The 13,538-nt window shown below is 48.0% G+C and overlaps 3 protein-coding genes across 3 annotated transcripts; 1 reads left to right on the forward strand and 2 right to left on the reverse strand.

The window, feature by feature from the left end:
* The first annotated feature begins 1,883 nt into the window (after nt 1–1,883).
* LOC125525005 (uncharacterized) lies at nt 1,884–4,130 on the forward strand. The gene is made up of 3 exons (XM_087522563.1): nt 1,884–2,687; nt 2,790–2,850; nt 3,784–4,130. The coding sequence occupies exons 1-3, from the start codon at nt 2,569–2,571 to the stop codon at nt 3,916–3,918; spliced, it is 315 nt and encodes a 104-aa protein (XP_087378689.1). The 5' UTR covers nt 1,884–2,568; the 3' UTR covers nt 3,919–4,130.
* Nucleotides 4,131–4,941: 811 nt separating this feature from the next.
* LOC147967842 (uncharacterized) lies at nt 4,942–6,231 on the reverse strand. The gene has a single exon (XM_087522564.1). The coding sequence runs from the start codon at nt 6,229–6,231 to the stop codon at nt 4,942–4,944; it is 1,290 nt and encodes a 429-aa protein (XP_087378690.1).
* Nucleotides 6,232–12,017: 5,786 nt separating this feature from the next.
* On the reverse strand, nt 12,018–13,120 carry LOC125555558 (uncharacterized). The gene is made up of 3 exons (XM_048718467.2): nt 12,993–13,120; nt 12,755–12,889; nt 12,018–12,638 (listed from the first exon to the last, which is right to left on the reverse strand). The coding sequence occupies exons 2-3, from the start codon at nt 12,884–12,886 to the stop codon at nt 12,345–12,347; spliced, it is 426 nt and encodes a 141-aa protein (XP_048574424.2). The 5' UTR covers nt 12,887–12,889; nt 12,993–13,120; the 3' UTR covers nt 12,018–12,344.
* Between the last annotated feature and the right edge of the window lie 418 nt (nt 13,121–13,538).

The following is a 13,538-nucleotide window of genomic DNA, read 5'->3' on the forward strand; positions in this document are numbered from 1 at the left end:
GGCGGGATGGTGCAAGGCGCAACTCCGACGTGGTTCCTCACTGGTTGGATGTCGTTTAGGTGCAACCCTGGTGCCCTCTGAGTACTGCCTCGGCTACAACCTCCCTCTGTGAGCTCCATCTTCCCCTGCTCTGCTTCGGCTACTATATGGGACATGGCCAGGGCTATGATGGACAGCTATGGCTGATATAGGCATCCTCTCAAGCAGTCGAGGCACTTGTGGGTATTAATTTGGATCCTCCCTCGTTTCTTTGAGCTGTTTTGATCACGTTCTTATTTTAGTGGCTCTGTCCTTGGATTGTCATTTCTAATGAGTGATAACCAGGGCAGTTAAACCCTCGTAAGAACATATTGATCCGGTGGTCCATCCAGAAATCCAGAAATAAGTCCATCCAGAAATAAGAATAGAAGCTCATCGGGCCGCTCCTCAGTGATTTGGGATTCCTGACCGTCGGATCTGGTTGCTTGATGGATCTTGGGCCGTCGGATTGACCCCTGTAACGACCTTGTCCGTCAGATAAAAAACAATTACTGCGGGAATGAATAGTTACTCCCAAAATGAGATATCTCGTGTCACCGCGTTTGAATCACGTGCCCCATCGGCCGGAAGCCATTCTTGCTAGGGCGATGATGATTAGCCGTGGGTATCAAGTTCGGTCCTCCCTCTTGTCTCTAGAATCCTTTTTGATCCTGTGATACTTATTGTTCTGTCCTTTGGATGGTCATTCTTATTGAGTGATAACCAGGGCAGCTCCATTGTATAAACAGATTGATTTGGTGATAACAGATGATGGGGGTAGATTATATGATCGAGGAAAGGCAAATCTGAGCCCATATGCATTGAACCCTGAACCCTTTTTATTCGCACGTGCCCCACTGGTTGGAAGCCATCCTTGCTAGGGCGATGATGATTCGTTGTGGCTGAAATAAGTGTGCCTTTGAGCAAACAAGGCACCTGTGGGTATCAAGTTGGGTCCTCCCTCTTGTCTCTAGAATCCTTTTTGATCATGTGATACTTATTGTTCTGTCCTTGGATGGTCATTCTTGTTGAGTGATAACCAGGGCAGCTCCACTGTATAAACAGATTAATGTGGTGACAAGAGATGGCGGGGGTAGATTATATGATCGAGGAAAGGCAAATCTGAGCCCACTATGCATTGAACCCTGAACCCTTTTTATTTGTATTTAAAGGTGTTGCTTATTTATGCTCCAGTGTTTATAGCCATCTTATGTGAATATTTCTTCTCTCTCATATCTTTATTGCATATAAGTTGTTCTTGACTTTTATTGTTTGTTGTTGGTCCTTGATTTCATCTGGTTAAGAGTAAGCAAGTTGTCGGTTCAATGGCTTGTTTTAATTTGTTGATAAACCAGCAGAAACCATGGTGTCATGTTTCTAATAACAGCATCTTTAGGCTGGTTAATGTTTGTATTGGATCCCACTACCTTTTATTTCGCTTGTTTCTTACCATCTTCCTTGCTTCTCTGGCTGTTTCACGGTTGGGACGGTGGCGTGGCGTTGGGGCTGTCTTGTGGGTCGGGCGGAGAGGGAGCACACCGAGTGGGCTTCTAAGATGGCTGAGGTGATTATTTGATCCCTTGTTTGTCTTTCCCTTTGTGATGTGTATGTGCTCATCAAGGGCTTTGTTGTTTTTTAGGGATTTGTCTACGGTTTCCTGGTTAATCCATTCTGATTTTGGTCTGCTCATGCTCTTGGCTTCCGGACCGTGGTGCTCAAGGTGGTCTGGCTGTCGCTGCCGCTGCCGCCCCTGCTCGACGATGCTGCACCCCTGCTCGATCACTTTATAAAAATAGCGTATGCAGAAGTGAAAACGAGTCAAACAGATGATCAGTGCCTCAGTCCTTCAGTACTTGAGGTATGTGTTGACTGTATTAATGCTGTTATGTTTTTAGTGGCCAATATTTCTGACGAGTGTATAAACCCACAGTTGACCATGGTCCGGATATGAGTTTAATTGGTGTCTAAGATAATTAGTAGCATGATTTTATAAAGCTCCAGTTCCATGGTTCTGAGCACTTGTGTTTAATTGGAATCACTTGTTATTATAGAACTATGTTGTTGACTATAGTTCCATGTAGCTTGAGTATTTATCTGTACTTGAAGTCTACAAGTGTTTTCTTAAGTATACCAGAACCACCTGACCGAGAATAATTAATTTCATAACTATTAAGTAAACTGAATTGAGCATTTCTTAGATTTTTTGGTTTAGAGCTTTTATTGTCTCTTTGGTAATATGTTGGAGTTTACTTTTCCTGTGGCATACGTTTATTTTGGAAGTTATTTGCATGTATACTGGTAGGCGGTTGTCTACGTGCCCCCTTATAGCTGCTTATTATCTATAAGTGGTGAATATTATTTTCCTGAGTTTAATTGTATGTATCAAGCCGCTTGGTGGAAAGACTTCCTATTGTATCTTGACATGTGAATTGAATATTGTGGTTATATTAACATCGCTCTTTGTTTTGTTGTCTACTTCTTTATTTCCCTTTGGATGTGCGCTCATGTCGGCGTGGGGCACAGCGGCCTCCGAGGGAGCCGAGCCGGCGGATGTGGAGGCTGCCGAGCGGCGGTGCTCGCGTGAAGGAGGAATATGATGATGCGTGGAGTGGCGTGGGGTACCAACCATCTCCATCGAATGGCGGTGCTCGCGTGAAGGATGAGTTCGTGTTAGTCCCCCTATCCCGATCTGGATTTTATGGATCTTTCAAAAAAAAGTTCTTGTTAGGGATTTGAGTTTTTAACATTTAACATGCTCTCATGTAAGGTAGTAGCACTCTCTCGGCTGTGGCTGCACGTTCAACTGGCCAGTCAAGGAGCTCCAGCAAGCAGGTCCGCCTACTCTCCTTTCCCCTGAGCTCTTGCAACTACACAAATCATCTTCCTGGTATTTTCTCACTTTTGATTCACAGACTATGTACTGTAGTTAGTTCTGGTGATTATCAATTGATCTAAGACCACTATACGTGCATATCTCAGACTTGAGAAGAATGCACATAGCCTTGCTGAGAACATAATATTGTTTCGATAATTATCTTGTTTGTGCGCTTGTTTTGATAAAACACATGGGTTATAGAGGAATTGAAACATGTTACATTGAAATCAGAGAGCATGTCGTTGTTGCTTAATTCCGCTAATCGTGGCTGTCACTGTATACCTTGAGATTCAGGTAGAAGCAACAGAATCCAAGAAAAAAAATACCTACCTGCATGTGTTTCTTAGAGAGTTTGTCTTCTTCATACCTCACCATTCTTGATATATATGGTCATCTCTGTTCTGGATATCACACTCGACGGCCTCTCTTCATGGCACAAAACTGAAACTACGCCATGAATGTATTTATTCAGTGAAATAGCTGATTCCAATCATTCATCAACTAGTTTTGTTTTAATCACAACAATAAGTCATGATATCTTGAAATTGCCTGATTGGTGATTATACATTTTATATGATGTTTTTCACCTGCAAGCTCTGCACTTCTTTCCTTTCAACTTCATCTCTCTTACTTTATTTCATGAATATATTCCTCTTCTCATTCCATCATTCAGTCTGTTTGCAACAAAATCCTGATTCATAGTCTGTTTTTTTAAATGCTTGGCACATCCTAAACAAAATCCTGATTAAACGATAGGCTTGGCATATCTTTTTTGTCACCATGGTTGCTTTTATCCGCAACTGATTTCTCTGATTCCTTTCCCATGCTGTAATGCAATTGTTTTGGGCAATTCCCCAAGGCCTTATGTTTTATGTTATTGGGAACTACAAGACACCCAGCGAGTGTTTAGGATCCCACACACGGCAGTTCTTGGCATGCTCCTGGCACACCTTGGACTATCACCGGCTCAGTATGAACGCGTTGTTCATGAGGACGGCAAGACCCATGTTGTAAATTGTCTGTAAGCGACGTGTTGCCGTATCTTCTATACCTAAAACATCTGTAAGCGACGTGTTGTCGTATCTTCTATGCCTAAACGTCTACATTATGCCTAAAACTTAAAGTTGTCTATGCATAGTTGTAAATTGTCTTTAAGCGATGTGTTGTCGTATCTTCTATGCCTAAGATATTTGGTGCTAACCTATCGTGAAACATGCTTTCTATGTTCATGCATTGTTAAGTAGCTTCTTATTATGTGCATACAAATGTTTGGACCGGCATCCTCGCGCCGCGGCGCTATCCTGATCTAGTAAAGAAGATTTCAGCGAGGAAAGCATACACACTAGCTAGCTAGGACGGATGGGATGGGATGGGAGAGGGGATCGACGACGACGGTGACTGGTTTCGATCGGATGGGATGGGACGCGCCCGTTTCCCTTCCCTGGCTGGCCTGGCTAGCTTGGCAGGGCAGCAGCAAAAGCCACAGCGCAGCAGAGTGACGTGTCGAGCAGCGAGAGGGAGTCGATGAACAAGCAAAGCATGCGTAGATGGTCTCGTACGTCTCAGCAGGGCATGGCACTGACGTTGGACAGAGGAATCCACCGGGAAGCTTCGTCGGGGGAGCCCATCACGCGCACACATGCACATATGCTCATTTCAATTTGCTGCGGCCATTTTCAACTAGCGCGTGCGATTTCCACGAGCATACCCATGCATCCATGCACCAGTCTTAGGCCAACTCCACTGCGCGACCCCAAACGGACGTCCGTTTTGTCTGGTTTTTGTCTTTTTGAGTAGGAATTTGTGGTCGTGTCCGGTCCTGTCCTGGGATGCGGCGGCCATGCGCCCAGCGTGCGGACGCATCTTTTTGCCCCATCCTATCCATCAGTGCCAAGAATTGGCCAAATTTGCATTAAAACTAGTTTCGAACCCAAATATTTGTATGAAAATTAAAATAGTTTTACAACCCAATTGAAATTGTCTTTAATAAAATAGTTTTACAACCAAATCGAAATTGTCTTGACTGAACATAAAATAGACAAATACATCTATTGGTTGCCAACGTGCTCCCACACATGCTCAACCAAGTCATTTTGAAGATTCACATGAGTGTGCCAATCACGCATCTCACGGTGAAATTGGGCAAACTGTTCAAATGTGGCCGGGTCTTGATGCAGGGGCTCAATATTTTCACCTTGATAATCAAATCCTTGGTCGAAGATACTCTCATCACGCTCATCCTCGACGATCATGTTGTGCATGATCACACAAGCAGTCATCACCTCCCAAAACTTCCCTTCATCCCATGACAGTGCAGGGTTTCGAACGATACCCCACCGGGATTGAAGCACACCAAAAGCACGTTCCACATCCTTTCTAACACTCTCTTGCATTTGGGCAAATCTCTTTCTCTTCTCACTTTGGGGTTTCGAGATTGTCTTCACAAAAGTTGACCACTGAGGATATATACCATCTGCTAGATAGTATCCCTTGTTGTATTGGTGGCTGTTGATCTCAAAGTTGACAGGTGGGGAGTGGCCTTCTGCAAGCCTCGCGAAGACTGGAGAACGTTGCAGCACGTTGATATCATTGTGAGAACCTGCCATGCCGAAAAAAGAATGCCATATCCAAAGATCTTGTGATGCCACCGCTTCTAATATGACAGTGCACCCGTTAACATGCCCCTTGTACTGGCCCTGCCAAGCAAATGGACAGTTCTTCCACTCCCAGTGCATACAATCTATGCTGCCAAGCATACCTGGAAATCCTCTAGCTGCGTTGGTCGCCAACAATCTCTCTGTATCAGCGGCAGTTGGTTGCCTCAAATACTCTGGCCCAAAGACCTCGATCACAGCCTGGCAAAATTTGTACATTGACATCAGACATGTTGTCTCACTCATACGCGCATACTCATCCACCAGATCGCCTGGAATTCCATATGCAAGCATGTGGATGGCCGCGGTGCATTTCTGGTACGAGGAGAATCCAAGCTTACCAAGGGCATCCGTCTTACACTCGAAGTATTGGTCATGAGCAACCACTCCCTCTCGGATACGATTGAACAAATGCCTTGCCATACGAAAACGGCGACGGAATTTATCTGGCCTGAAGAGCGGGGTGTTGGCAAAGTAATCTGCATAGAGCATGGCGTGGCCTCTCTCCCTGTTGCGGTTCAGGTTGGGAGCACGGCCAGGGACTGACCCCCTGTACCGAGGAAGCTGCCGTTGAATATGGTCGTGAACGACCAGTGCAGCCACCACAAGATCGTCATCATCCGACGACGAATCGTCCGATGAACAAAGGAAGTGATGGAAGAAAAACTCGTCTCCACTATCCATACCTTTGTTGGCAAAAGGTCGAACACCTTGCGGTCGTGTTGGCGAAGAGGCCGCGATGATCACCTCGACGCAGCAGGGTGGTTGCCGGCCGGCTACAGGCCGCTCTGGAGCTCTCGTCGGAATCTGCCTCGGCCGCCGTGGTACGTCGCCGGCAGTCGTGTCCGCTCTGCCACCGGCAAGGACGGCCACGGCCAAACCTCCTCCGATCGACGAACAAAACTATGGCGGAAGCGCGGGCGTGGTGGCGGCCATGTCGACAAATGGTTTGGTATGGACGGCGGGGGGGGGGGGGGGGGCTGCGCGGTGAGGAGGCGGCCGGAGAATAGCGGCGGCGCCGGCGGCGGGGCGGGGCGGGGAGAAAGGGCGAAGCGTTGGGAGCGGAGGGACTGCTAGTGTCCCCGACAGGCGGGCTTCCGCGCCCGTCCCGCCCGTCCCGCCCGTCCGCGCGCTGTCCGTTTCACCCCAAAACCGGCGCAAGTTTGGGCTGGGGATGGGTCGAAAGCGGACACAAAGCGGACAAAAGTCCGTTTGCTCCCGCGCGCTGGGTCGCCTTTTTTGTCCCTTTTACCCCAAACGGACGGGGGCGGACAGGATAGGGTTGCGCGGTGGAGTTGGCTTTAAAGACGGGGTGGGGTGCCTCATCAATCATTTAAGCCAACTCCAGCCATCGCTTTCAAACAGACATCTATTTTGTCTTAATTTTGTTTGTTTGGATCGGGCAAACGGACGCCCATGTCTGGTTTTGGCCGTCTGCTGCTAGCGCAACCAACCGAGTGGTCACATCGCAAATTGTCTGGTTTGGACTTAAAAATAAGTCAGCCTCATATTTAAAGACATACAATAAACTTAATTACATAGCACAATAAAATTAAAACCGCTCAAACAAGTAGGGGCCACACATTAAACTTCACATAAAAAGATAAACTGGCCGGCACCGTCGTGGTCGTCCTCTATGCGCTGTCGTCCTACTCTTCATCTTCCTTGATGAGGTCGATGTACGGTGGTGGCTGCCAGAGGTGGGCAGGCGGCCCCTGCAGCGACTACATGGCCGGAGGTGCCTGCACAACCTCTTCATGTGGTAGGGACGGCGACTACGCCTCGGTGCCCACCCACGAGGGCGGCACTGGCACGTAATCCAGCGTGCACGACACCGTGTCCGTCCACGCCCACCTCTGCCCCACCATTGCCGCAAACCGTGGGTCGATGGCGTCCTCCTCTTTGACCACCTCCTCCTTGACCGACTCATCCTTGACGGCCTCCAACTCCGGGAGGATGGCGACGTCTCCTGCGGAGGAGAGGGCCATCATCTCCTCCAACCCCTCCCACTAGGCCTCGTCGTGGTCGTGGACAGAGTCCTCAAGAACACGCCACACGAGCTCCTCCTCCTCCTCGGCCGTCATGGGAGGTGGTGGTGGCGGACACGACGCGGGGACGGCGTCGGGCCCCCACGGAGGCGCGTACGACCGCGCGGCTGGGGCGGGCTGACAGCACGCGAGCGGCTGTCAGAGCGCGCTCGTGGCAGGCTACCAGCGAAGTAGGACTACTGCCGCAAGTCGTGCTTTTTCCGAACCACATATCCCACAGGGGTGAATCCACGACGTACCCAGAGTCATGGAGGAGGTCGGGGGGCAGGCGGGCGCGGCGGCGGTTGATCTCCTCACGGCGAGCGCGGCCGCCGACTGGGATTCGAAGAATGGCCACGCGGTCCGCCCAGAGGTGCCCGTCGCTCCACGGCAGCGGCGTGCGCGTCCCCAATACCGCTTGCAGATCTCGGCCTTCACACACGGTCGTACGTGAGTCGTGGCCGGCGGCGGCATGAAGTCGAACGTCACAGGAGTTGGAGGAGGGGTGGAGCGGCTGCGGTTGCGGCCGATCGAGGACCCGGCCTCGCGGTTGTGCTTCCGTTACCGGAGATCAGTGCAGGCCCATGGCCGCTAGTGGCAAAGTGGAGGAGAGCTAGGTGGAGGCCGGAGGCTAGGTTTTGAGCATGTCAGAGATCGAGGAGGCATGCGTCACCGATAGTGGAAGTCCATGGACTCGCCGGTATGGACTACTACATTAAAAACGATGTGGACCGTTCGGCCGATGGGCTGACAGGCGGGTCCGCCCACGTGTGGTCCGTAAATGCGGGCGGTGGGAGGTAGGAGGGAGGCCGACAGGCGTACCCGAGGCGGAGGAGGAGCAGGAGCATGGACATCCGGTTGTTGTCTGCCTGGACGCATACCGGGCCGGCAAAAGTTTGCACTAGAAACAGGGCGAGCCAGATGCCAAACGGATAAAATTTACGGTTGGGTCACGCATTGGGCCGTCGCATCTGTTCGTTGGGGTCAAAACAGATTCGTGCGGACCAAATGGGGTCGCGCGTTGGCCTTATGGCATTTTTTGCTGAATCGTTTGTTTCTTCTAAATATCTTTGTCAACCTTAACTTTGAGTTACATTCCGTATTATGATTTATCTTTGCTGTGAATGGTTGGTGGGGCTTCAAAGGTTTGGATGCTCATCTTGACCCTTGTTATGTACTGAAAAATCGTGTAAAAAGGTGATCATGATTTATGGCATGCCTCCATCATGGCATAAAGTGGCGAGCCATCATTTGCTTCCCAACAAAGCATGCTTTCAAGGCATTGTCTTTACTGAGCTTAATTTTCAGTCTTTTCATAACATTTTATAATTTCTACACAAGGACAATAAACCAAAGTCATTCTCTATTATTTTTTCTTCTTTGTGTTTACTTTGTTCGGAAAGAGACCGACTCCTCTGCAGGATTAGCTCTGCCTTAAAATTTTAACAATTTGGACGTTCCTGCACCACCCACGCTAGTTGCTTTAACAAAGTGAGTTGATCAATTCTTAAACTCTTTTGAACACACGGAAGATCCTAGCATATTAGTCCCCCACATGCTCACATCTCAAATGATCATGCCTCTAACCTAGTTTTGCTAGGACCACTAAACTTTGTTTAGCGCCAATTGAGGCTCACAGAATGTATGACATAATGAGATCATTAGCGTAACTTTAACCATTAAATTAATGTAGCTTGCGCACAAATTCAGATCAGGGTACATATGGACATCAAGTTGTAAATATGTTTTATAATTCATCTAATGGAGTTATGGCTTAGGAAATCAAATGAAGATTGCCTCCTTAAATGGGATAATAACGCTTAATTGGGGTTATCCACTAAATGTGCATGTGTCCCTACATGTGCTAACCCGATGGCGGACAGACAAGATAAACAGGTCATCACCGAAGCTCGCAATTCCCACATCTCAATGATGTATGTCATGGTGCGCCATGCACGACGTGCCTTCAGGGCACTTTGATGGTGGTCGTGTCGAGTTGTGTCACAGTTCCTACTACACCGCAAACTATATCCCCACTTAAGGCACATATCCCCACTTGAATTTGGGCCTTAAGTTTAGGATGAACACAACGCAAACTATGCAGAGGCATATTTATGATTATTGTGTGTGATGGCATATTGAATGCAACAAACACAATTCGCCAAAGGAGAGATGCAAATGGGCACGAATAAATATGATTAATGGTTAATGATTAAAGGAGAGATGCAACCTCAACTTAAATTGACATGTTGGGGCTCTAAAGGTCAGCATGGTCAGCTTGACCCTTGTGATTTACTCAAAAACCTGTCAAAGGAAGAAAGAAAGTGATGGCGATTGATGGCATTGCCATCACCAAGACATAAAGTGGTGAGCCATCATGTGCTTCCCAAAAAACACGTGCTTTCAAGGCATTATCATGAGCAAGCTTATATTTTTTTAATCTTTTCACAAGTTTTGATAATTTCTAGGCGAGGACAATAAACCTAAGTCATTCTATTTATTTTGTCCGAGAAGACATTGGCTCCCCTGCAAGAATTATCTTTGCTCTAAAGGTAACAATCCAGGTGTTGTTGTAAACCCTAACCCTAAACGCTAAAAACCATAAAGCCTTGCTTTAACAAAGTGATTGCATAATCTCTTGTGAACACATGGGAAATGCAGCATCTAACAATAAAAAATATATCAAGATCCTAGCATAGTAATCCGTCACATGCTCACATATCAAATTACCATGCCTCTATACTATTTTTGCTACAACAACTAATTTATCTTTAGCACCAAGTTAACCTTGGAGAATCTGTGACATAATTAGATCGTCAACCCAAGTTGAACCATTAAATTAATGCAGTTTGTGCCAATTCATATCAGGATACATATGCGCATCAAAGTGTTTATAATTGATCAAGTGGAATTCTGGCATAGGAAATCAAGTGAAAATTGGCTCCTAAAATGGGATAACAACGCTAACTACCATGATGCATCGGATGTGCACTTGTCCCCTCGACACAATGCGCTACCCTGATGGCGGACATACAAGATAAACTTGTCATCACCGAAAGCTCGCAAATGCCCACGTCTCATTGATATACAATACTTTTTTTACATCTGCTAATTCTTCTATAGATGCCAGTTCCGGGGCCATCAACTTCTGAATCAGATCTTGTTCCAAACGCAGGTAGTGTTGTAGGCAAGCTCTGAATTTTAGACTAGAGAGCACACTGCAGATACCCCTCCTATCCTATCTCAGTTCTTAAAATTCAGCCAGGGGACTACAACTAGAAGCAACATATCAAGATGGCCAAACTAAAGGGCATGGATTTTTCCTAACTCTATGCGCGCACAACTGAAATCGTTGCCGCTCATCAAGCGTGATGTCCAATCAACATGGGCCACCATAGTGTCAGCCATGCAACACATGGTACAGTCCTTTATATTCTTTGTCACAGCATGCAACATTCATCACGTGTTGACACGACAATACTAGACTGCAATACTTTTTAGTTGGGCGCCTAACCTACGTAGATGCTAATTAAGATCTCACATTCAGAATTAATATTTTGGGGATTTCTTTTTTTCACACACCACGAACTAACAATCACACTATGTATATAAAGTTCTTCTATTTTTATGGCAAAGTTCATACACTGTGTTAGCAAAGTTCTTTGGCTCCAGATAAAATTTATAGCAAAGTTCTTTAATATTTCTAACAAAGTGCAGACCCACTATCTATAAAGTTCTTCATTGTTTCAAAAAAAATGTGTTTCAAATGTATCCAAACCTGATCTTGTTCTAAAGGGCTTGGCGCCACGAGTTCAAATATGTATAAAGTTTGGAAAACGCAATTTTGGTTTGAAAGATAAGAATCATCTAAATTGTCAAAACAAAATGAAAAGTGATTGAATTAGAGAGGAGAGGGAAGATAGGGTAGGCATGCATGTGGCAGTGTGTGTGCAGAGAGAGACGGGAAAGGAACATGTGCATGCAAGGGGCACGCATCCACATGAAGAAGCGACGCCAGGGATTCACGTTGTGCGCACAAAGCGTTAGGATTCACCATATTGCAAACTAAACAAGCACAAACTGCAAATGCATGCATCTATCCATCTATTTTTTATGTCCCAGCAGCGACCAGATATTTAGTACAGCAGCGACCACAGCATCTGGCCCTCTGACCGTCACCGTGAAGAACAAAAGTCAGTGCAGCGACTTGCTAGTACGTACTCTCGTCTAGCCATTACTAAATTGCACGAACGAGACCGTGCCTGTTCTGTTATCCAAATAAAAAACACCAATTCAAATTTAAACTAAAACCACATCATGTATTTCCGAACCGGGGTAATTAATATAATAATAGTAGATATATTGTATCAGCACGTAGCAGCAATAATGTCACCAACATTAGTCATACGGAAGCTGGAATGCTGGATATAATTAACGTCCTGATGTCTGGATGTCTGATCATCATACTGCATATAAAATTAAGGTGGATGTTACATCGAAGACGACCCTAATCCAGGGTAACCATATATTCTAACTAGTAGAGTACAAGATCCAGTTCTGCGCATGCTGATTTACACAAATTAACACTACACTACTAGTACAGCTGAAGTAATCAGCTGCCCTGCTCATCAGTCATCAGTCATCACTCATCAGTCCAATTAACACTGAACTACACTAGTACGTACTAGATTCACACATAATCATCAGCCAGTCCTCAACTCCTCACGAGCTGATCCTCTGCAGGTGCAGCTAGATGGACTAATCGGCTCATCAGTCATTCAGTCCACCTCCCTGAAGGAGCCCCAGGAAGTAGACGAGGTCGCCGCCCGCGAAGAGGACGATGCTCGCGGGGCCGAAGATCTTGCTGAAGAGGAATCCTGCGCCGGCGGCGAGGAGGAGGCGGAAGACGACGGCGTACATGTAGTGGCCGACGATGGTGACCGCGAGCGCGAGGTGGGCTAGGGCGCGGCGGCCGCACGGGAGCAGCAGCGCCAGCGCCGCGGCGGCAGCCTGGAGCACGGCGCAGCACAGCATCCCGAACCAGAGGGCACCCACCTCCGCGTTCTGCGCGTCCGTCAACGCCACCACGCATTGCAGGACGAACACCATGGCGCATGTTCAATCGACCGGAGGTTCGGAAAGTCTGTATGCAAGCAAGGGGTCGTAGTCACGTGACGTACCTCGCTGCAGCTGACGTCGTAGCGGACGAGCGCGTAGGCGAACGCCAAGGAGACGAACGGGAAGCAGGCAGTGACGAGCGCCCAGTCCATGGCCCGCTGGACGGCAGCCGGGATCGGCTTCTTGGCGTCCATGGTCTGTGAACAAGCAAGCGTGCGGTGAAGAAGAAAGATTTCGACGAGAAAAGCACAGATCCGTCGAGCGAACGGCGAGACGGAGGGGGAGGGGATGGAGACTCACCGTCGCTCGTCGGTGATCGCGGAAGGGGTGGTGTTGGAGGCTTGGAGCTGTGGCGTGGACTGTGGAGTGTGGAGCTGTGGTGTGGGGCTGTTTAAGAGCCGGGGCGCAGAGCAAAGGAACACCGCGTGGGCGCCCACCACGACGTGTGGAGCAGCCACACACAGACAGGAGCTAGCATGTGATGATCTCAGTCTTTGGCTGGCAATGCAATAGGATGCACAATTTCCTTTCACTGGCATGGCAGATGCACAAATGTGCGACTGAAGCTCATCACACACACATGACATATTAGGGCATCTCCAGCCGCGCCCCCAACAGGCCTCCCCAGGCCACTTTTTCGGCGCCGGCGCCGAAAAAACGGCCCAGTCGCGTCCCCAGGACGCCGAAAATCGCCGGTTCGGACCTTTTTTTCCGCCCGGCGGTCACAGGCCGAACCTGGCGCACTGGGGAGCCGTTGGGGGCTCCGGCGCTAGGGAAAAGCATGCCTGGCCCACACCGACAGAGGAAAAGTCAAGGTTCTCTTCCCCCGACTCGCCTCGCACCCCC

This window comes from Triticum urartu, chromosome 5A (genome assembly GCF_056163025.1).
Source record: "Triticum urartu cultivar PI428250 chromosome 5A, HENAU_Tu73, whole genome shotgun sequence".
NCBI classification, from domain to species: Eukaryota; Viridiplantae; Streptophyta; class Magnoliopsida; order Poales; family Poaceae; genus Triticum; species Triticum urartu.

Coding starts and splice junctions, on each gene's coding strand:
- LOC125525005 (XM_087522563.1), top strand. CDS start 2,569: ATGTGGAGGCTGCCGAGCGGCGGTGCTCGCGTGAAGGAGGAATATGAT. Junction 2,688..2,789: donor CGCGTGAAGGATGAGTTCGT/GTTAGTCCCCCT, acceptor CATGTAAGGTAG/TAGCACTCTCTCGGCTGTGG. Junction 2,851..3,783: donor CAAGGAGCTCCAGCAAGCAG/GTCCGCCTACTC, acceptor TGGGAACTACAA/GACACCCAGCGAGTGTTTAG.
- LOC147967842 (XM_087522564.1), bottom strand. CDS start 6,231: ATGGATAGTGGAGACGAGTTTTTCTTCCATCACTTCCTTTGTTCATCG.
- LOC125555558 (XM_048718467.2), bottom strand. CDS start 12,886: ATGGACGCCAAGAAGCCGATCCCGGCTGCCGTCCAGCGGGCCATGGAC. Junction 12,639..12,754: donor ACGACGTCAGCTGCAGCGAG/GTACGTCACGTG, acceptor ACGGACGCGCAG/AACGCGGAGGTGGGTGCCCT.